Source organism: Vigna angularis, chromosome 10 (genome assembly GCF_016808095.1).
Source record: "Vigna angularis cultivar LongXiaoDou No.4 chromosome 10, ASM1680809v1, whole genome shotgun sequence".
Lineage (NCBI taxonomy): Eukaryota > Viridiplantae > Streptophyta > Magnoliopsida > Fabales > Fabaceae > Vigna > Vigna angularis.
The window spans coordinates 24983886-25007507 of record NC_068979.1 but is presented as its reverse complement, the minus strand read 5'-3'; the positions used below and the strand labels follow the sequence as shown (position 1 = coordinate 25007507).

General features: G+C 31.8%; 3 protein-coding genes across 7 annotated transcripts; all 3 read right to left on the bottom strand.

The window, feature by feature from the left end:
- Positions 1-1143: 1143 nt before the first annotated feature.
- LOC108335921 (uncharacterized) lies at positions 1144-8239 on the bottom strand. 5 transcript variants are annotated; one of them, XM_052869856.1, is made up of 4 exons: positions 8126-8239; positions 4682-5650; positions 2131-2246; positions 1144-2024 (listed from the first exon to the last, which is right to left on the bottom strand). In XM_052869856.1, exons 3-4 carry the CDS (start codon positions 2131-2133, stop codon positions 1257-1259), a joined length of 771 nt encoding a protein of 256 aa, XP_052725816.1. In that variant the 5' UTR covers positions 2134-2246; positions 4682-5650; positions 8126-8239; the 3' UTR covers positions 1144-1256. The 5 variants fall into 5 exon arrangements, with proteins under 5 accessions (XP_052725816.1, XP_052725815.1, XP_052725817.1 ...); XM_052869855.1 differs by having other exon boundaries at positions 2131-2198; positions 8126-8224; XM_052869857.1 differs by lacking the exon at positions 8126-8239 and having other exon boundaries at positions 4682-4857; positions 5603-5619.
- Positions 8240-9688: 1449 nt separating this feature from the next.
- On the bottom strand, positions 9689-12537 carry LOC108335301 (GDSL esterase/lipase At2g03980). The gene is made up of 5 exons (XM_017571284.2): positions 11717-12537; positions 11317-11441; positions 11010-11231; positions 10453-10705; positions 9689-10044 (listed from the first exon to the last, which is right to left on the bottom strand). Exons 1-5 carry the CDS (start codon positions 11961-11963, stop codon positions 9839-9841), a joined length of 1053 nt encoding a protein of 350 aa, XP_017426773.2. The 5' UTR covers positions 11964-12537; the 3' UTR covers positions 9689-9838.
- Positions 12538-18437: 5900 nt separating this feature from the next.
- On the bottom strand, positions 18438-20462 carry LOC108334921 (uncharacterized). The gene is made up of 5 exons (XM_052869854.1): positions 20045-20462; positions 19816-19873; positions 19620-19703; positions 19384-19525; positions 18438-19268 (listed from the first exon to the last, which is right to left on the bottom strand). Exons 1-5 carry the CDS (start codon positions 20379-20381, stop codon positions 18990-18992), a joined length of 900 nt encoding a protein of 299 aa, XP_052725814.1. The 5' UTR covers positions 20382-20462; the 3' UTR covers positions 18438-18989.
- Positions 20463-23622: the final 3160 nt, after the last annotated feature.

The window sequence follows — 23622 nt, the reverse complement described above, 5'->3', positions numbered from 1 at the left end:
ATAATTTCTATTAGAAGTTGTAAAATTATGAACAAGATTTACAAAATATGTAAGATACGTAAGTTTCTGACTTTAACGTATTTCAATCAATTAAAAAATATATTAGAAAAACTGTAAAGGTGTGATTCTAATATTTGTGAAGATATGATAAAAGAAAGGGAACAAAACACCACAGCAATAAAAGGAACATTCATATAAAATTTAATATTCTCAGAAATTTTTTAAACAGAATAAGTATTTAAATTTAAGTAAAATTAAAAAGTTGTTGTATCAAGATTAATAATTTTTTTTATCATTGTACTGAAAACAAAATATATCAATATTTATTAACTGTTTACCCTTTCAAATTTATCGCACTCTGTTAATATCTTTAGTAAAAATAATGATTTAAGGCATGTTATCTACATCAAAAGTACAATCTAAAAACATGAACACTAAATTTCAACTAAAAAATTATAAGAGATTAAAATGTCATAACGAGATGGAATGATATGTTTATATCTTTAAGAACTGTAAATAATTTTAATTATCCATAAGTATTTGTGTGTAGTCTTAAATTGTTTAATGCTATCTTTGTATTTTCTTTTTCAATTTATTCAATTGCTTTAAAATTATTGAAATGCTTTGCCAAGCATTACGCATGGTTAAAAGTTTTGTAACTATAGTAGAAATCTAATTGAAAGAAAAAACTTATTAAGTGTTTATTCTAAAAGAACAACAGATAAATTTGATGCTTATCTAGTCTAAGAGAATTAATTATTTTTACTTTTGTACAATTAAAAAAAATTCTTTTAAATTACTGAATAAATAAGGTACCTGTGTTTGCCAATATGAGTAGGTAAAAATCTATTATACATCAGGATTTAACACAAATGACAAGTTTTAAATCAACATTAACAATTTGTAGGTTGTGGCCTAGAGAACCATTATTGGATCTTGAACAAATGTCAAAATAGAGAGGTTATGAAAGTAAAGATAAGTATATCAATTGGAAACTAATCTAATTAAACGGAATAAAAAAAGCAAAGAAAATTTTAGAAGAAACTACTAAGAAAGACCTTGCTAAAAGTGGTTTTTTTGTGAAAAAATAGCTTTTCACAAAGTTTTGATAATAGTCAATTGATCCACAAAGCTGACCTCAACTAACAGGGAGAATTGGTCGTTGTATTTATAAGGCCTTCTGAATGCCATGGCAATGCAAACATAACAGTTGTCAGACAAAACATCCTAGTATCAGAAATCATTTGTTTTCTCAATCAACAGTTGTCACTATTGGTGCCTCTCCAAAATGAAAATAAAGGAATCTGTGTAAGCAAGGAGCCTATGAATCCAGAAGCAGATTGGTTTGGTACATCCTTTCCAATATCAAAATCCCGCCAGAACTTGATGATATGGAGACTTTCTTCCTCTGTGGATCTTTGGACAACAATCTTAGAACCATATCCTTTCTTTCTCATTTGTTGGCATATCTCAGAAGGATTGTTTGCAGTGAGGGTCACCATGTATAGCCATCCCTTTTCTGACAAAAGGCGGTCTGCAACCGGCAAAATTTTATCGATAACACTTCGACCGTTCTCCCCGCCGGCCCAAGATGAGGTAATACCTTCAACACCAACTTCGTCTTCAGGGGTAGGCACATAAGGAGGATTCACAACCATAACATCAACCAACCCTGCCAAACGCTCCTCTAGTCCAGCTGCAATATCTGTTACTACCAACTCAGCACCAACCCCATGTGCTTCCATAGTCTTTTGGGTCACCTCCACTGCATGAGGGTTGATATCGGTCGCAATATAGTTGACACCATAACCTTCCTGCCCCAGAATAAGAGCAAGGGAAGTGATGACATATCCACTTCCACAACCTATCTCCATGCACAATGATGGATGATTTTCCAGCAGGTTACAGCGATCAGCTAGAAGAGCATCAACCAGTGCAAAAGAATCATCACATGGCTCATAAACCTCCTGATGGGAACTTACAAGGCGAATTTGAGCAGTTCTTGGTAATTCTTTGTATGAAGCCTATCAATGAACAGATAACTATCAGTAAACCTGAAAGGTTCAACCCAATTCACAAGTAAAAAGGGTCTGGGGAAGTAGCAGCAACAAAAGATTTGGCCCACCATACCATTTTACAGGTGTTCACTTTGGCATTGATAAACGGATGACCTTTATTGAATCCAGCTCTGACTGGCACTGCTCAATTTCAAGACAAAATTTACAATATCAATTTCTTCCTACTCCCTGAGCCAGAAACGGCAGAATAATTTAGTTGTTGATTTTAATATTAAAAAAAACAGTAACATGAAGCAGTAGAAAAAATAAACTAAAAAGTGAACAATGCAAGGAAGTAAACGTGAGTAGATACATGTGAATCTTGTATGGAAGCATTATATGTGAACCCAAGAGGCAGAAATAGAGAGCGTCAGTAACTAGATTTGGACAAACGTTTTAAACAAATATTCTCTTTTTGTCTTGTTGATGCAGTATATTGATAAGATAAAATCATGCTTTCAAATGCAAGCATAATCGAATCCAATATACAAGAGCCAAGAGTTTTGGAGACGGATTCAGTGATTTTTTCCAAAAAAAAAAAATAACCGTAAATTTAGTTAATTTTTGTGTGAATGACCGACTTCAATTTTCCAAAAAAGAACTATAATAGAAACCAATTAAAAATTAAGGAAAGTTAACTAAAGTTACGTCACTGAAACCGTCCCCAAGAGTTTTATATATAAGTATTCAGAATTTCTTTAAATTGACCTTTTCATCCAGTAGAGTCTAGAAGTAGAACTATCGCATGAAGTCATTTAAGGTAGGAGTCCAACACCCCAATTTTTGCTAGCATTCTCCAAAATCTACATGACATCATTCGAATTAATGTTCTAACTAATGATTACGATAGTTGGTTCTGGTTCTGTACCATACGATTGTTTCTTTGGCACGGAGAATCATAAAATTTAGTCTTGAACAATCTTATAATAGAAATCATATCACTAGATCAATCATTGATCAAGTTAAATATTTGAAACAATAACAGATCACAACCAAGCCATGAGTTGCATCCGAGAGTTGACCATCATATCGAGGAAACTTTAAGCAAGGACAATAACTGGGGGAAAACAAGTAAAAATAATATGATAATCCAACATATTAAAATCAATTTCCACAGTTTTTAATCTCCAAGACACAACAATGGAGCTTGGACATTTCACACTTTTCTTTTGTGATAGTGTCTTCATCAAAGTAGAATGCTGAATGAAAAGTAAAAGAAAAGGGAACTCATGCAACTTCCAACAATGGGAGAGAGTGAAGTGAATCCAATGCATTCATAAACACATTCTTGTTTAGAAATGTGTAATATTTGACACAGTTTAGTACAAGGACTGGTGTCTTTAACATGATGCCATCAGTTTGAATCAATTCTAATTGTTGAATATATAGTAAAAAATATATATGTAATTAATCTCCCTTGTATTGAATATACAAATAAGATACTTTATTTATAATAAAAGAAATTTTTGGCAAAATTCAAAATACAAATAAGAAATAATAACAAACTAATTAAAGATAAAAGATAAAGATAAAATATCAATCTAAGATATCTAATAATCTACTATATTTAATATTCCTCCTTTGGTGCATACAAATCGTATGTTCCAAACTTGTTACTAATATAATCAATAAAGACTTAACGGAAATATATGTTTATGCACTCTAGTGAAACCAAATTATTAACGATTTACAAAAACGATATAGAAGACAAAATACCAACCCAGGATATTTTCCTGAGCAATAAATCTGAGAGGTTACTTCATATAAAATCTCTTCTTGCAAATCGCTATTGAAGAATGCATGATTGACATTTAGTGGATAAAGAAACCATTGTTAAAGAGCCACCACAATTATAAATAAACTAATAAAAATTATCTTTGTCAAACGAGAAAAACATATATGGACGGGTCAAACGCGCAACAGAAGAGAGGTCAAAAGAAGAGAAGTCAAAAGAGACAACATAAGATATCTAATAATCTAATATATCTAATACTAATCAAATCAATAAGTGAAGAGAATACAGTGAACATGTGGATGGTTAACAAAGAATATTTGATGATGTAGATAACAAGTCTTCAAGTTTTCCAATTATGACACTGAAGTAGAGCCACACACAATAGTCAAAAACCCATTCTGTAATATCCCTCCATAATAAACTTACAAGTTATATAGAGAGGCATAAGAAGATTGAAAAACCCAGTGAAAAGACGCGTGACAGTGACAGGAGAAATATGTCTTCATATTATTTACATGTATTTTCTAAGGTGGGATACCCTTGGTAAAACGAACAATACAAGCTATCTAGGGAAGAGTGTAACTAAATGGGCAAATCAAATAAAGAAAACAAACTGGCAAGTTAAGGAAAAAAAATTATCTTCATAAGCAGGAATGTCACATGTAAATACAAGACACTCCAGTTGCGCGGTGTGGTCAGTGAAACCAGAAATTCATAAATCTGTTCAGACTGTGGATGTAACACATTCTTCACCACAAACTCATGCCTAATGCTATTGATTTCGATTGAGCTGCAACCAGGAGTCTTTTGATGGCAAACAATGAATACTCAAATAGGGTAAGAAGAGAATAACATGGACATGTGGATAAAGTAGACGTAACAAACTCACCGGCGGTCGCCACCTTCGCACCCGCCTTCCTCGAGACTCTCTGCGATCGCAGCCCTCGTTGATGCCGGTGCTCTCCACCTCGCTGCCCTCGCTCGTCGCCCTTGCTGCTGCCTTTTTCCTTCCACTCCTTATTCTAGTCGTGTCTGTTTTTTATGTTTTACTATTGTGCTTTCTATCTAGGATATATTTAGAATTTGAAGATTCTATTTAGGGTTTATTTAGAATTTGAAAAAAAAAATGGGATGACCATTTTTTATAAATTTATTAGTTGTTTCATATATGAGTATTTTATGAATTATCATTTTTCTTTTACAATTGAATTATGAACAAATCATATATAAGTTACTTTTTCAGAAAAAGACAAAGCATGAAGGGTGTCCAAAAAATTCAAAATAAAAAAAAGGAAGAAATGAAAATACAAAGTATGTTGAATCTTTTGTTGCTGAAATCATCGAGTGAATAACTTTTCAAAAAAATGTTGTAAGTGTTTGACAAATGTGGAAGTTCTAAGTGTTTCCACAATTCAATGTTTTCATTGCATATAATGAGCGTATGTCTCCTTTTGACATATCTCGTGTATCACCAAAGTTTGTCATCTTTTTGGATGAAAAATAAATTGTCCTAATAGACGTCAATCGTTGTCCAAGATGGTAAATGAGAATACTACAGTGGGATAGTTGGTTTTCAAAACAGTTCTCTTAGGTTGATGGAATGATCACGAACATCAAAAGGCAAAAAAAGTGAATGAAAAAAAAGAATGGTAAAAAAAAATGATAAAGAAAAAAATAAGAGCGGCATGGGTTGGATACCATCAATTTTTGTGTAGGAGTTAATCTTTATGAAAAATAAGGGAATCAGGATTCAAAATGATGTATGACCATCTTTTTTTTTCTAAATAATAATAATAATAATTTGAATTACCCATTGCACCTTCTTTGAGCTAAAAGCAATATTTCTTTCAAATTGTCCCTGCACCAGGATTAACAACATGATATGTTCACCTCAAGTCATAATGATCCAAATGCAAAGAGAAGTCAATCGAAGATGAAAATGATTCAAGATTTCAAATCAAATTGGGTCAAGATCAAGGAGATGTAAGAAAAATGAAATGTGGAAAAGAATTATGAAGCGATAGCAATATGAAGGAAAAATTATGAAAAGTTGAAAAATGAGAAAAATGATCAAAGATTTCGAGGATAATCAAGACAACATCATACTAATAATCCTAATGTCAAAAGTAAACTCATCAACATTTCATTTGGGCCTTCATACCCTTTTTTTCAAAACCCTTTCGACCCTTGACCATGTTACAAGCCTAATAAAGTCCATATGCCGAAAGTTTTCTTAACTCTATTCAATATAAGTACAAACCTCATTTTAAGAAGAGCATATTAGCATATAAATAAGTAAAAACCTCAATTTATAAATTATTTTTATAATTTTAAATTAGATATAAAGTTCATTTCTTGATACATATAAACTAATCGAGTATTAAAGTAACATCAACAAATATATTATGTCTTTTAAAAAGAATGGTGAATCCACATTCCTACATCAAGTGATCCTAGTTGTGAATATGCAGCAAAGCATTTAACCATTGAATCCATATTAAATAGAGATAAGAAAATTTTCACTTAATGAATGTAAACTTCACCTTATAAGTCACTTAACTAAGCATAAAATCCATTTCTTGATACATGTCAACTAAAGCAGTACTAAAGTAACATCAACAAAAATACTGTCTTTTAAAAAGAATGGTGAATCCACAATACTACATCCTACATCAAGTGATCCTAGTTGTGAACATGCAGACAAGCATTTAACCTTAGTAACTTTGTCAAGTTTGATATTCTTAATTTGCATTTCATGGAACAGAGACTATGCCTAATTACTATTCTTAGCTTGGACAACCACTAATGATTGCATTCCAAGGCACAACACCCTTCTCTGGAATTTTATACAAAAGTTCCAGGGCGACATCCAAAAAACCAAATCTGGCATATCCCAAAACCATTGTAGTCCATTAAACAACGGTCTTATGTGCCATGTTATCAAATAGACTTCGTGCAGCCAAGTGGTCTCCACACTTGACATGCATCTCCATAAGTGAATTACTGAGTGGGATTGCCAATTGAAGGCCATGCACTTTATCATAAAGATGAAATTTTCAGCCAAGATTCAAATCCTGCAGTTGAGAACAAGAAGAAATTATCCCAATCATTGTAATCTCATTTGGTTTCACTTTATCTGCCACCATATTTCCCTGTAGAGATTTTTAGCCTTATTAGCCAGCCCTCTTCTAACAGATCTCGCAATCATATTCAATGTTACTAGAACACAACCATGATTGAACACATCATACGCTGCCTTCAACTCTCCATACGAGAGTAGCACAGTTATTGATGCATGGTGCACAAATATATCAAATTGAAAACCAAACCTCCACACATGCCCAAGTACAGTATAGCCAACAATTCATAGATGTGAAAGAAAAAGCCTTGATCAAGAGAGGATAAACATGATTGTGGTTTTATAATACCACATTGAAACATTCTCTTGTGCACCAAACCAAAATAGGTCCTTCTAAGTCCCGCTTTACACAAATCCCCTAATTGTCACATTCCAAGAAAATACATTTGGTTTTCGGATCCAATACAGTACAATACTCAAGGGCCTGTAATTTAGATAAAGCACAGAACGTAACAAGGCGACAGATCGTCAATCAAGCCTTTCCAAGGTCTGGATTTGCTTCAACTAGAGAAAGGATTGGCACCTTTCCAAGAGAGAAAGGAGAGGGTTGTTTTGAACGAAGCTGTGGAAGGTGTTCCAATCAAGGGTTTCCCACAAGGAGAGAAGGGAGGAGTGCAAAAAGAGCAAATGAGGCTTAAAAGTGGGATTTTGAAAGGGGTATATGAATCTGAGTTTGTTGACAAACAGGATAAACATGGCTTAACAATCTATGAAAGTAAGTTCCGGTGCTTGTTTTCTTACAGGAACCAGGTACTACTCTTTTTCGAGGCCAAAAAGTGGTGTTGCTGAGGGGTATCAGAATCTGAATTAGTAGACAAGCAGAATAAACATGGCTTCAAAATGATCTATGAAAGTAAGTTCGAGTGCTGGTTCACTCATATGAACATGGTACCATTCATTATGCAAAAGTAACATAAATTATCAACAATTGAAGGCTTTTAATCTGAAGTTATTGAAAGGCAATAATATTCTGTGTCGTTTCTCCTAAGTCCTATATATACATACATATATATATATATATATATATATATATATATATATATATATATATATATATATATATATAGAAACATATGGATGGATGGATGGATATAGAAATAACAAGTGCGAAGAAACAAAATTATATTTGTAGATACAGAAGGACTGAGATGAGTTAGGGTGGATAAAGAGAGAGAAGAAGAAGAAGGGGCTTACCGTTACCGCTAGTGAAGAAGATGAAGTGTGGTTTTGGTTTGGGAAGGTTTGGAGTTTTCGCGTAATGGCAAGAATGGATTGGGGTGAAATTGTGTTGTCTGCTTTTGCAGGTTGGGTTTTGTTCTTTATCACAGCGAGTAAATAAAATATAACTTTTGTTTCTTTATGAACTAAAATAAACTTTTATAATCTTCAAAATTAATTTCGTGAATTGGATTAAAAAATTTGACTTTTGTAAATTTTAGTAAAAAACTCTAAAATTGCAAACTATATTATTGGTTAACGTATTAACTATCACATTAAAATATAAATGTAAGTTAAACTTAAATTAAAATTAAGTTTAATTAAATTTTAAATTCATAATAAGTTTGAATATTTTTTAATTTAATTTTTATTAATTTTTTTCTGTATGAGATACTCGAAATTTTTATATTTTTTAATTAAGATTATTTTGTTTATTTTTTTCATTAATTAGATTATATGATTATTCTCTAACTTTATCATATCTTACTTATGTTAAAAGAAGTGAGAGTTTTAAATTAATGTAAAAAATATTAAACAACAAAAGTCAAATCTATTTATATTAATCATAATATTATTTTATAATACTTAGAAAATTCTCACATTTTATTTTTTGATATGCATATATATAAAAATAAAATGACAATTAAATCATAAAAAATTAATTAAAAAATATAAAACTTATGAATATTCAAATAAACAGAAAATTTTTATTTGACTAAAAATATTAAAATTATTTTGACTTAAAGACAATTACTTTGATATAATTACATAAATTTTATAAAAGCTATGAAAATTATCAAAAAGATATGAGAGCTAACTGGAGGTGCAAGATGAGAATTGACAACTCGCAATAGATGAAGAGATCGGTGTAATTGAATGCAACAATATGTGGGAGTGGTCTGATCTCAAAAAGAGTTAGTCTATTAATAGAAATCTAATGAGTAATAAGTCAACCAAAGAGAAGAACAAGTATATCATCAAGATTTCAAAAAACAAGTCGCCTACTAAGAAAGCAAAGAAGAAGTTAACCACAATAAAAGCGAAGTACAAGTTGGACACGAACAAAGTGAAAACAAAGTCATCGTAAAGAAAGCAAAGAATCCAACTATTCATGAAAAGAGCAAACACAATGTAAGAGGAATTACTACACATGAAAAAAAAATGGTGTGAGAAGAATTACTGCACATAAAAAGTCAAGATGAAGAATAAAAGAATCGAGATGAAGAATAAAAAAAACATTTAAGGATTAATTATTAGAGACTTATGGATAGTTTGTCAATTGGTCATTTATAGTCGTTTTTATCTATTTTTGAGTGTAATGGTCAAGAAATATAAAATATATTGTTCATTGTATAAAAACAACTACAAGAAGTGAATGAATGTTTTTCACTAGTTTGTTCTACAATTCCAAGGGACCATTAGTTTAGCATAAAGATCTATGAAAAGAATCTTGAAATGCTTTCATAATTGGAGCTTTAATTTATGATTAATTTGGTGTTCTCTTAAGAAGACATAATTGATTTTATGTTTGATATACGATCAGTGAAATAGTCTGTAACACGTTGTTTTAGTAAACAATCAGTATTTTGAGATTATGACGACTTTTGTAATACATAATTCTATGATTTCAAGGGACGGATTGTCATAAATCCTTTTATTTGATACGACAAAGCAAACACGCTATGCTTGCTAGAACAGTTTGAGACCCCAGTGCTTGCAAATAATCTTCTCATTGAAGCATAGCCATGCATATTCTTTGTTTGCGATTTCGGAAGGGTGGTATTGATCAAAGAAAAGATGAGTGTTTCTGTTAGGACAAGGTACAGAGCTGGGTTGGCATTTGAGATCACCATAAATGGTATTGGGGCAACAAGGTTTCCATGTTTCCACTATCCCTGCAAATAAAAGTAATATTAGTTATTCAAGTGTGCTTACTGAAGTTGACTTTAAGATCGAATATAAAACTAAATATTAATGATTAATCGTAGAACAATATAAATAACAAATTTTAATGAGATAGATTATTTCAATATTATGTTAAAAAATAGATTTTAAATCTAATTTAACTTTACACAATCAACTTGTAGAGTAAAATTTACTGTTATATCGTAAATTAGTTTTATCTATGGTTGAGTAGAGACTTCCAATATATTAAACTAGATCCTTCATATTAACTATTCACAAGTTAGTTTTAATATTTTTTTAAATTGTTTCTTTTAAAACTTTTGCATATTGAAAATGTTTGTAAAGATTTTCTCCAACAAACTTCTGTTGATGATGATTGCATTTTGGTTTCTTCTTACCATAATAACTTCCAATTTTCCGCATTTTCTTAAGGAACCCATAGAGATCTGCATGTATAAAGGTGAAGCCAGGAAGGTTTGATTGGAGCTCATGGAGTACTTCACGCAACTTCTTATTGTAAAAGGTGATCGCTTTGTTTATTTTCTCATCACATTTTCCTATTGGTCTTGTGTGGATAGCTTTTGATGGAAAGCAACCTGCTGGGGGAATGTTGTTCAAGATAAATTTTCTTGCTCCTAGGCCATACATTGTCTGCAAGAAAACAAAGACATGAAATATAAAGAAATAGTCGAAGATTGCATGCTTATTCAAATATGACTAAATCATAATATTTATTTCGATCTTATCTTATAAATGAATATTGTGAAATTGAGTTAGACATTAGGATCTCTCCAAATCAAGTTCATTGAGGCTATTATCTGTGTTCTCTTATCCCACTTAAAATCTAACGCTATATTCAACATGTTCATTCTTGCCGGAAAAGTTCTTATGAAAAAATGCAATCAGAAATATTTTTATTAACTTTGTTGTCAATTCTGTCACATGAAATATTTACCTTGACGCGCAGGGTTATTTCACTAAGAAGGAAAAAAGCAAAGCTCTTGTTGCCGCGGAAGGTTCCGTTGTGGAAATAATCATTCACCCCAGTAGAGACGAAAAACAAGGATTCAGAAATATGCTTCTCTAATTCTTCATTCTCAGTGAACATCTTTGGCAAATTATGCGTAATAGTCCTATGGAAGAACTTAATTTGTTTGTCTAGTGTCAAAGACGTATCCTGCAACCAAAAGGGTACATCATGTTAAAGACAAAAAGTACCTGAGTACTGATGAACATCAAAAACAGGTGCGACATTAACTTACGTTGTTGGTATCTGGCAGAACACCAGACCCAGCAGATGCATAATTAATGCCTGTGCTTACTCTGTTCCTTTGATGATTCGAAAGACCCAAGTAGGGAGGGGTTAAGGGTAGTCCTAGATGTATAGCTGCATAAAGAGAAATGACTTAGAAATATTAAAATTGGTAAATGTAATAAATTCAGAAGCAAGTCCTCCTTTACTAATTCTTATAAAATTCAGTTTAAAAATAAGTTGAATTGAAAATCAAACAAGTGGTTCTTATTATGTTATCATACCTTCAGATATTCAAGTAATGTACTTAACTTTGTGGGAAATGAAAAGGTTGTAACAATGAAGAGCAATTTATGAAACAAAGATATATTAGTTGAATCATAAGTACCCAAATGGCAGAGTAATGTTACCAAGGAAATCAGCCACAGTTTTTCCATTTGTTGCTCGTCCGGTAGGTTTGCCGTGCATGAAGTCTATACCATAAGGAAGAAAAGAGGGTCCACCACTAGGAAGATGGTTGTTGTTTCCGCAATCAACAAGAGAGTCACCAAAAACATACAAAGCAGGAATGTGTTTTGTGGGATATGCTGCTGCTGATGATGATAAAGGTAAGACCAAAGCTAACACAAACCAAAGGGTGAGATAGCACGTATTCATCTTGAGGCTGTATTTGGTGTAAGTGAAGGCAGAGGTGCCGGAAATGTGGTAAACTAAACCAACCAAGTCTTGGTATTCACTCTTATTTTGCTTTGTAGTGATGGTTGAATTAGAAGGCTTTTGATTTTATAGTGTCACGCGTGTGACACATGGTTATCAAACTTGTCATTATCAAAAACTCACGAGTTAACTCGTTAACTTCATGAGATCGGATGTGAAATCTGTGGAATCGCGAGTTTGAAAGAAGAAAATGTGAAGCCAAATGGAAGTCCTTTGGAGGGAAAACTCACCAAATTAGGACTCCAATCTTTTGATATTAGGCACCTTCTTCGTTCTCCTGAGCTACATCACCCTTTGGCCGTCGCGTCATTCTCTCTGGCTATCGCGCTTGCCGTCGACCATAATCTCGTAGCCGTCCTTGGTCGCGTCACTCTTTGTGCGGAGCTCCCAAACGGAGCCGCTTCTTCTCCTTTCCAGAAAGGTCGTCGCACCACCGTGAAGCTGTGTTTCCCTCCCAACAATGAGAAGGTGTGAGGCGGCGCAGGAAATGGGATGAAAAATACAGATATCTTTTTATTTGGTACAGAATGAATATTAAAAAAAAATATATTAACACACTTTTATATTTATTTAATACAAAACATAAGAATTTTTATATTTATTTAACACAGAATATAAGAGGAAAATATCATAAAAATATAAACTAAAAAAACATTAAAAATAAATAAGTATTATTAAATAAAGGTAAAAAAATTAAGTTGGCAGTCTCGTAAAAAATTTGTTATTACAATAATAGTTTGTATACATAGGTTGAATCGTTAAATAATGTAATAATCCAAGAAAACTTTAAATAATTACATTAATTAAATTAATTAATATCCATGAATTAATATTAATGAACTTTTAATAAAGTATGATAAAGAAAAGTAACGTGGGAAAAAAATTATGTAACGTCATTAATTACGGTGTAATTGTTTTATAAATATAAAAATGAATTCCGTATTCAAATAAGCAATCTAGAAATTGTTTATAATGTATAGTAATAAAAGTTAAATTCCTGGACTTACTTAGGTGTTAGTTATGTAAGAAACGGAACTTGTTTATTCTTTCAAGGTACAAATTCGATTTGCTGGAATCTGAATCATAAATCACATCCAAAATTTTGCTATTATTTTCTGATGTTTGCTATTTAAATGCGGGTTATTTTTTTGTTTTACAAATAATTTTTTTAATTTAAATTTATTTATTTAATAAGTGAATATTTTCAATTATTCAAAAAAATATATATAATATTTATTTATGGAAATTAACAATATTAAAATAATTTAAAATTTTTATGTTAATATAAAATTAATATAAGTATTTAATATATTTCAAGTTATATATAACGATTATGAAAATTTCATCTAAACTTTTTTAGTAGTACTTAAATTTGTGTAATTTATAATTTTGAGTAATAATAATAAGTAGTAGTAATTTTAATATTTTTCTAATAAAAAATAATAATATAAATTAACATTGCAATTAATGTGAATATAAATTGATTTCAACATAAATATTAATATTAAATTAAAATGTAAGGAATTAATCATTTTATTAATAGTGTATATTAAAAATAATAATTTAATAATTCAATAATTGAAAATGTTTGTAATTGACAAATATTATTAACTTAAATTTACAATTTTTAATAAATTTGGTATTATTAAAAATATTAAAAATATATTACAAGTATAATCATTTATGATAAAAAAATTAAATATTGGAATATAATGAGAAATATTACACTTCTTGTATATTTTAAAAAAAAAATTGTGCATGGTTTTCCTGAAAATATATAGTATGTATTTTTTATTTAAAAAATTACCAAAATAGGTAAAAATATTTAAAAAATATATATCAAAATGAATCAAATATGGTGGAAAACACAAGTATACATCTGAATACATTATTTCTTGAAATTTAGTGAAAAAGCCATATATGAAAACAGGAAATTTTTTATTTCTTTTTAAATCATGCATGATTTCTCAGCGCTGATTCAACTAATAGTACCATAATTGCTCTGAATCTTATAAACTGTTCATATTTTTCTCTAGTTTTATTTATTTAGTTTTGGTTGTGTCTCTATTAAATTTCACGCAGAACAGTTTGAAAGTGTGATTTTTTTAACCATGAAGTTAAAACAAAGAAAATAAAAAGCAAAAGGAAATATGTGAAAGTAAGCTTGAGCCCTATAAAAAATATTAAAAGACTAAGTCACACTGAGATGTGCAAGTACGACTTTTTTATTAAATTTAAAAAGTAAATAATTGAAGCAAAACAGCTTGTCTATTTTAGTAATTTTAAAACAAATTACCGTTTTTATAAAAAGAACCTAAGGAATGAGCCCGTGATGGACAGTGATGGCTAACAATATTTGTGAATACAAGAAGATTATGTTTTCTCTTGGTTTTAATAACAAATATGCAATTTTGCTCTTAATATGACAACAAAAAGATTTAGAGATGTTGGCACTTAAGTAGCTTGATGAAACCACTCTGATAATGACTTTACTTAAGGGAATAATTAATTTTTCACGCCATATGCAAATTCTAGTGTATAAGCTTGTTGGACTTTTCAAAAAGGGAAATGAAACTTCAACAACCACTTTGGACAACATTTTGACACGGGATAGGTGTCAAAATACTAGTGGTTCACATGAAAAATAGAATTGAAAATTTTAAATAATGTGGAAAGGGAGTGGATAAGGGGTTTCAAGTTTGGCGGTTCAAATTTCACTTTTCAGATTTTCAATTTGGGACATTCGTAGAGAGAGAAGAGAAGCTTGAGAGAGAGAGTCGAACCTAGAGAGAGAGTTCCAGAGAGAGAGCTCCAACGGAGTGCCCGCCGGTGTCGTCGGACAACGTTGAACGCCGTCGTCGTCTTTCTTCCACCCCTCCAGCCAGTTCCGATTCAGGGCCGCCGCAACTCCGGCGTTGGCCGACGAAACGAAGACGGCATCGTCTTCCCTCCGACCCAGCCAACTAAGGGCGCGTTCTGAGTCTCGATTCCTCCCACCCAGCCAACTAAGGGAACAATTACTTAAGATTTTATTAACAAATTCGTGCCACAAAAACCACAATTTGTAAGACTCATGATGCAGGAACAGATTTGGTACCAAAGGCAAAATAAGTGAGTACTTGGGTTGAAGTTTTTGCACAGCAAGGTCAGTTACGTCCACCACACTCATTTTGGGGTGCCTTATTTTTTTGTGGGATGACATTGAGAAATACGAAAGAAACACAATGCCCACTTACACAACTATAAGTTGTAAAAATTTATATGTTGTGGATCTTTCATACAAATGTTGCATTTGATTCATGTGTTGTGCATTATTGTCTTTGCAGGAAGAACTACAACAAGTTAGGGAGCAATATGTTTGTCAATGGATTTTGGATGTTGACAACGTGCGGAGGAATCAAGTGTTGCAAGATTTAGGCAAAAACTTCAACCCAAGTACCCACTTATTTTGCCTTTGGTACCAGATCTGTTCCTACACCATGAGTCTTACAAATTGTGGTTTTTGTGGCACGAATTTGTTAATAAAATCTTAAGTAATTGTTCCATAATTACTTAGAATTAAAACAAATCAGGGAAAAAAAATAAGGCACCCTAAAATGAGTGTGGTGGACGTAGTTGGCCTTGTTGTGCAAAAACTTCAACCAAAGTACCTACTTATTTTGCCTTTGGTACCAGATCTGTTCCTACACCATGAGTCTTACAAATTGTGATTTTTGTGGCACGAATTTGTTAATAAAATCTTAAGTAATTGTTCCAAAATTACTTAGAATTAGAACAAATCAGGAAAAAAAAATAAGGCACCCCAAAATGAGTGTGGTGGACGTAGTTGGTCTTGCTGTGCAAAAACTTCAACCCAAGTACCCACTTATTTTGCCTTTGGTACCAGATCTGTTCCTGCACTATGAGTCTTACAAATTGTGGTTTTTGTGGCACGAATTTTTTAATAAAATCTTAAGTAATTGTTCCCTTAGTTGGTTGGGTGGGAGGAATCGAGACTCAGAACGCGCCCTTAGTTGGCTGGGTCGGAGGGAAGACGATGCCGTCTTCGTTTCGTCGGCGAGCTGCGGCGGCCCTGAATCGGAACTGACTGGAGGGGTGGAAGAAAGACGACGGCGTTCAACGTTGTCCGGCGGCACTCCGTCGGAGCTCTCTCTCTCTCTCTCGAACTCTCTCTAGCTAGGTTCGACTCTCTCTCTCTCAAACTTCTCTTCTCTCTCTACGAATGTCCCAAATTGAAAATCTGAAAAGTGAAATTTGAATCGCCAAACTTGAAACCCCTTCTGCACTCCCTTTCCACGTCATTTAAAATTTTCAATTCAATTTTCCACGTGGACCACTAACATTTTAACACCTGTCCCGTATCAAAATGTTGTCAAAAGTGGTCGTTGAAGTATCATTTCCCTTTCAAAAATATGAGTACTGTACTTAGTTTTACGTGTTTATTGATTCATATCCATTTTGAAACAATTACGCTGTTTAGAATTCTTTTTCTATGATTACATTTGTTTTCAAATGTTATTTGTGGCCGAAATGTAAATCATTAATATCATATTTAACCTAAATTTTTTGTTTCTTTTTTGGTTACGGTCTAAACAATTATCATGACAAACCATCAATTCAATTTTGTTATCACTGATGAAACTTTTCATTGAGAGGCAGTTCATTAGACACTTATTGAGAGAGATTATATATATATATATATATATATATATATATATATATATATATATATAACATTTAATCTTATTATATATTGACATCATTTTTAATCTAAAATAGTAAGATATTAAGTTTATGAATTTTTATTTTATATGGTGTATAACTTTGTCATTATTATATGAGACTTAAATTTACATTTGGATTTTTTCCAACAACCTTGCTCCTTCTTATATCTCTCCTTCAAATTTCCAATGTCTCCAATCACTCAATTCATCTAGTTAATCCTTGGTTGAGAATAGACAATAAATGTTATAATGATTGGATCATATGTCATATCTAGTCAATAATCTCTATTTAAAACATTTAAATGTATTTTTATTGTTCATAATTTTCGTAAGTGTATCCTGATTTAGAGTTTCCTAAATAGCCATTTGTTACCTTAATCCTTTCTTAGTCATCATTGATTTGTTTTACTAGAACAATATTGCCTATGTGTGAATCCGATTTTATACTATCCTATGTTGATTTTAGAGTCGAAGTCATCTCGTCCTCGGTCTCCTGTACGTGACCAATATTAATCAGCATAAACTCTATTAATTAGTTTAGATATTTGGATGTTAGATATCAAGGATAAATTCGTTCACTTTTTTTTTTCTTTGTATTTTATGTTCGTATTAATAAGTTCCACTCTCTTATTTTTTTCATGTTTTATTCAAAATTTTGTATCTTTAACTAAATTTTAATTGTTTGAGAAATAAATTAAAATATAGGAAGTTTCAAATTTATGTTAACCTTTTAAAGTTTCTATTATAATATTAAATTTCTCATTTTAACATAAGGTACAAAAAGTATGTTAGAACCTAAGGGTAAAAGTACACGTTCTGAGTAAATGTTATGTGTAGAAGAGACAAAGTAAACGTTTAGGTGTTAATGATTTGTATAAATAAGTTAGAATAGACTATCTAAGTGGATTTCATTATTTTATTATTGAAACCCTTGAGTTATAAAAAGAAAAAAACAAGTGATCGAGCTCCATTTTACAAATATTACCTTTGTAAACATATTTATGTTTTCTTCTTCTCGATTCTCTCTAGATTTCTGACCAAGTTGTTCATTCATTTGAAAACCTGAGAGCATCATAGGAGTTTTGGTGTAGATGGCTATCATCCAAACCAATAAGAGACTAAATTCAAGTAAGTTTTTTGAATAATTCAATTCTGTTTAGAAATTGAATGAATGATAATTATTTGATAATTGATGAAAAAAATTAACTATTAATGAACTGGAGAATCAATATTCTTCTTTAATTCTTTTACTCTCATTCTTTGTAGCATTATGTACAACAACCCTCCTTTTAATTTACTAATTTTTTTTAGTTATGCTTCTGCACTCACCTTCAAAATCTGGTTTATTGAGATTGTAATTAAATTCGTTGACAGACAACTTTGGATTGACTAACTTGTTGACATTGTCTGTCTTTTGAAACTCTATTATAAGGACTGACGAGGTTGTTCAAGATATTTGTGACCTTTGATGAGATGATTTTGGAACATCTTCTTGGAAGGTAACGAAGGAGGTAAGTATTATAGGTTGAGGGTCTCTGCGCTATGTATAAATAACAATCTATTAATTTTCCCTTTGAATGAATTAGTTAGGTTCTGACATCATGTTATATTGATGAAACTAGTCTGTTTTAGTAATATAGAAGTCATATATAAAAAGATTTAGAGATAATGAAAATCAGACTAAAAACAATTAAAACAAGATCATTTTCATTTACTAATTGGTTCGATTCACTTACCAAACCAAACATGTAATGTACAACAACCAAGGCTTCAACACTCACTCTCATCATCACTCAAATTCAATGACAAGCAAGCAACCCTTTTCAATTTATTGACAATGGCAAAGATTGACTTCATCACTATGGAAAGAAGAGAAGGAAAACTGACCCCAAAACCCAAAGAAGAAAAAGAAAGGGACTGCAAAGCTTGCATTTTCTTGTTTTTTCTTGCTAGAGTATGCATGTATGGAAAACTGTTGATACAGAAAACAAAGAGTACAAATTGTGCAAGTAAACTGCTGAATGTTACAAAGAGAAACACCAAAACACATTGTTTAACACACTCTTATAAATACATTCCTTATTATTGATAGGATTCTTTTGCAAAATCACAAAATTGTAAGTCTCACTTTATATATAACGAGTCTTGGAGATTTGTATTTTTGAGTAACATTTAACCAATAATAGAAAATGTTTTATAAAGAGTATGTTAAAAAGTGTGTTGTTAACACTCCTCGAATATGTTACAAATGTCTCCAAGGCCTTTGTGCAAGCCTTACACATTCACTGTGCCTATGACAATCCACAAGATGATCAATTGTCAATCCTGCAGCTTGCATAAAAGAATAAACAATCACAGGACCCAAAAATTGGAAGCCACGCTTTATTAAGTCCTTACTGATCGTATCTGCTTTTGAAGTCCTTAAAGGGACATCTCTTGGATATTTGAATCTGTTAATCACTGGTTTGTGGTTTACATAACCCCATATATAGCAGCTGAATGATCCACATTCCCTCACAATCTGTGGGGTAAAATATGATTAAGTCAAAAATTTACATAGTCATGTTGATCAAGTCACAGAAAAAACCCAATCACAAAAAAATTGATCTTCATCAGATTAGTGATTTTGCTCTTACCGTCATTATGCATTTCGCATTGTCTACTATGCACCTTACTCTGCAATCGGGTAACAGAATTTCTTTGTTTGATGCTATTGCCACGATTTCTTTCTCCTCCATTTTGGCCACAGTAGTAGGATCAAATCCAGCAAAAACTTGTCTGTGTCATCATGCATAACATTTTATAGATATATTAATGAATCACAGACCAAGCAACATGAATACAAATGGAAATTTTCCTCACACAATATTACCTAAGAATTTTCTTTCTTTTTAGAATTTCTGTCCAGTTGTAATCTATCAGCAATCCTGACAATGTAAGAAGCTCGAACAATTTTCTGTTTCATGAATCAAACCGGAGTTAGATCGTGCTTATGATCGTTGTTTCACTACTAGAGCTTATTTTAATGGTAAAGAAAACGATGTACACCGTACAGAAATGTTACTTACTTGTCATCATAGGCTGGGACCCCCCAACACTCATCGTGAAATTCTATGTAAGCCTTATCTGTGCAAATATTATATATCAATTCTGAGTCTAATTTTTCTTAGTGAAAAATATTATCAAAAGTCAAATCGTATACTGCTGGAAATAGAAATGTGACACTTTTCTTTGGTTTTATATTGAATGTTTGTATGGAGTAACCTCTGTTTGCAATGCAAAAGAAATTGATCATACCACAGTTTTTTGTGATCCAATTGCATCTTCTCAATTGACCAGGTTCAGCAGCATGTGAACTTTGTTGTTGGTGAGGAGTATTAGTAACTGCTGGTTCTCTTCTTCGATCACGAGGTGAAATCAAATTCAATGCAAATTGAAAATTGTCATCTGCTAGATTCAAAGAATCCGATAGGGAAGAGTCATCTGAGTTTTGTGAGAATGATGATGATAAGGAGGATAAGGAAGAAGTTGAAGAGCTTCTCTGTAGTCTAATAGGGTAGACTTTGTTGAGTTGCTTGGGGAAAAAGATTTGGCTCAATTTTCGTGACTCTTGAGAACTAGGTTTTTTCTCCATAGCATGCCTTCTTACATAGGCATACTTACTGGGAAAGACGAGGAAAAGTCTATAGTTATAAATGGGAATGATGTCAAAACGGGTTGGTACTCATAATAACAGTGAGAGATTCAAAAGGAGATGGATGGCAAGTAGGAACAATTCTTAAGTTGGTTGGTGAAATGTGAGTTTCAAGTTTTTGAAATGTTTGGGCTTCTTAGATTTTAAGAAATATCTAAGCCTCTAGCAGAACCTATGTATTAGGATTTCAAGTGTGAGTATAAGTCTCACCGTTGAGAAAATAAAACATCGTATAAGATTGAAGATCCAATAATCGATTGTCTTGAGGTTTTAGTAAAGAGTAGTGTCAATCTTTTATATGGTTAAACTTATTTCTTATTGGTGTTTATATCTCTCAAATGAACCTCTTCATTTTCCATAGACTCAATACCATGTAGCTTACTTCTCTTATGACAAATCTTGATACACACATGTCATGTGATTAATTTATTGGCAAGTGTGATAAATAATATCACATATTATTGAATAACATCATAACCATTAACGCATTGTATCTCAAGATATTAATATTTTCAAAAGGGTTTTCTTTGTTTACTCCAAATGATACCAAAGAGAGGTTAACTAGTTGAAAGGTAATGAGTCTCGTAATCAAAAGACAGAGCAGTCACAGTAGTTGTGGAGTTTGTCTCAGAGCAATTCATTCTTAACTCTTACTCATAATAGGCCTTTTAAGTCTGATACATACTTGTTGCCAATAAAGACAGAGATATGTCATCCTTTTTCTAATTTTACTTAAAACAAATATAGGGTTCTTAAAACAAATTGGCGCAAGAGACGAAGCGACTGCGTTTGACATGTTGCTCGCTTGAATGGTTGGTAACCTTGGATCCTTGACCAGAATGTGTGTTGTACTAACTCGTTTTAGCAACATATCATTCACATTTTATCACGGCATTTTCAAGTAGTTTATATTTTGTCATTTTCGTGCCTTGAGCTATTTATGAATTAATTCAATATATTGTTAATACTTGAAGTTTCACATTCAGAATCTTGAGAATATACATTGCATAATATATATATATATATATATATATATATATATATATATATATATATATAATTATAATAAAGTATTAAATAATTGTTTTATGTTAGTGTGTTTTCAAATTATCATTATTTATTTTATTCAAATGAATTATGTTATATAATCAATGCATGTTTAGTTCTTAAATCACTTTATTTTTAATTAATATAATAAAACAAATTAAAACTGTATAACTAACATATTTTGATTTATTTATACTTTAGATTTAATTCATCTTATTATTGTTATTATTATGAATAATATATGTAAAAAATAGTTTTACAATAATATAAATAAAAATACTTATTATATAAATATTATACTGTGCAAATAAATATAAACTAAGTATTGATAGCGCACTTCTTTCTTGGTTGTTTTTTTAATAATAATAATAGATAATAATAGATAATAATAATAATGATAATAATAATAATTATTGTACTATTAGCTGAGAGGAAAATATCTCGATTTACATTTCGAAGACATCTTGGCTAACATTGTAGTAGGAGATGAAATATTTAAAGAAAAATAATTCTTTGACACACATACTTTTTTACATTCATTTGACATTAGCCTTACTTAATTTTTACTTTCTTTTTTCTTAAAAAAAATACAAAAGTTTACACTTTTATGACCATTTTATCCTTAAATTCTATATCAAATGAATGTAAAAGTGTGTTATGATATCATTAGTCATATTTAAAATGTTCACATAAGCAACCTGATAAATCATAATTAGGTATGTTAAGAAACCCTAAAATAAGGTAAACTTATAAATTGTAGGCCCAACAAATAAGACTTATATATAGTCATTGTTGATGAAGAATGTCAACGAAATCATTTATTATATTTCCATTAATAACATCTCTAATTTAAATATCAAAGTGTTACTATAAGTTCTCGTCAAGATATACCAAAAAAGGACTTATCAACATAGTTCGTAGAAGATATCTCGACCAAAAGAACAAAAAGGCAAGTGTACACGTGTGCTTCTAGATACATTTCGGCCTAGGAAGAAAATGCTACAAAAAAGAAGGGCATTATCGACGGCTATAATCCTTCGGTAACAGCCAGATACCGTCGATAATGACAACTTACTGACGGCCTACCGACGGCCATGACACCCTCGGTAAATCTCTTGTCGCTAACATTTACCGAGGGTCTTTGTCCTTCGGTAATTACCAAGGGCTTCCGCCCTTCGGTAATTACCGAAAGGCAAAGGCCCTCGGTAATTACCGAAGGAATAGAGGCTGTGGGTAATTACCAAAAGGCGTGAGCCTTCGGTAATTATTGAAGGTCAGAGGTTGTCGGATATTTTCGAAGGGCTGAAGCCTTCGGTAAGTTCCAGGCAAATGTCAGGCACATTTGTATTTCTTATCCAACCAAACAAACCTGCATAAATTGTTCATAGCACAAACAGACCTACATAACATTTTCCAACCACATACAGACCTGCATAATGTGCATCTCAATGATCCAATCATTGATCAGAAAAACAATATAACATCTTAATCATCCAATCATCAATAAAACATGTATTTATAAATGAAACATAAAACAATCTAACATAATGTTCTAACATCCAAATCATCCAATTGATCTAACATCCAAATGATCTAACATTCAAATGATCTAACATCCAAATGTTCTAATATCCAAATGTTTCTATAACAACTATGTCCAATAACAAAATAAAACTAATAATCTACATAGTTATCATCAGAATTATCTTCATCATCCTACTCCTCTGTAGATGGCTGGACTGGTGTGGGTTGGACTGATGTCGGCTGGACTGAAGAGGGCTGGGCTGATGTGGACTGCTGAGGGACGACAGGTGACGGGGAGGGTCGTGGCTGGGCCGGAGGGATAATGAATTGATCCTGTGAAGTTTCAGGCAACACTCTCATGAATAGGGACTTAAAGTTTCTAAACTCTGCTATCAAATCAGTGATTTCCTGGTCACGTTGCTCCAGTGCCTGCGTGAGGCGGACAACGGCCTCATCAGCAATAATGGTGAAAGAAGAAGGTTGGTGCTTCAGAGTACCTCCTCTCGATGCTGTATAGTTTGCAGCAAGTTGTCCTGCACCGTACACTCGTCCCTTTTTCTTCTCACCAACGATGTCGACCCATCATTGTGTCCTACGGATGTAGTCTTCT

Excerpts from the sequence above, each read along its gene's own strand:
- LOC108335301 (XM_017571284.2), bottom strand. The coding sequence starts at position 11,963 with ATGAATACGTGCTATCTCACCCTTTGGTTTGTGTTAGCTTTGGTCTTA. Across the intron at positions 11,232-11,316 it reads TTCTGCCAGATACCAACAAC|GATACGTCTTTGACACTAGA; the intron begins GTAAGTTAATGT and ends TTTTGGTTGCAG. Across the intron at positions 10,706-11,009 it reads AAATAACCCTGCGCGTCAAG|ACAATGTATGGCCTAGGAGC; the intron begins GTAAATATTTCA and ends GTTTTCTTGCAG.
- LOC108334921 (XM_052869854.1), bottom strand. The coding sequence starts at position 20,381 with ATGGAGAAAAAACCTAGTTCTCAAGAGTCACGAAAATTGAGCCAAATC. Across the intron at positions 19,874-20,044 it reads TTGGATCACAAAAAACTGTG|ATAAGGCTTACATAGAATTT; the intron begins GTATGATCAATT and ends ATATTTGCACAG. Across the intron at positions 19,704-19,815 it reads GTCCCAGCCTATGATGACAA|AAAATTGTTCGAGCTTCTTA; the intron begins GTAAGTAACATT and ends TTCATGAAACAG.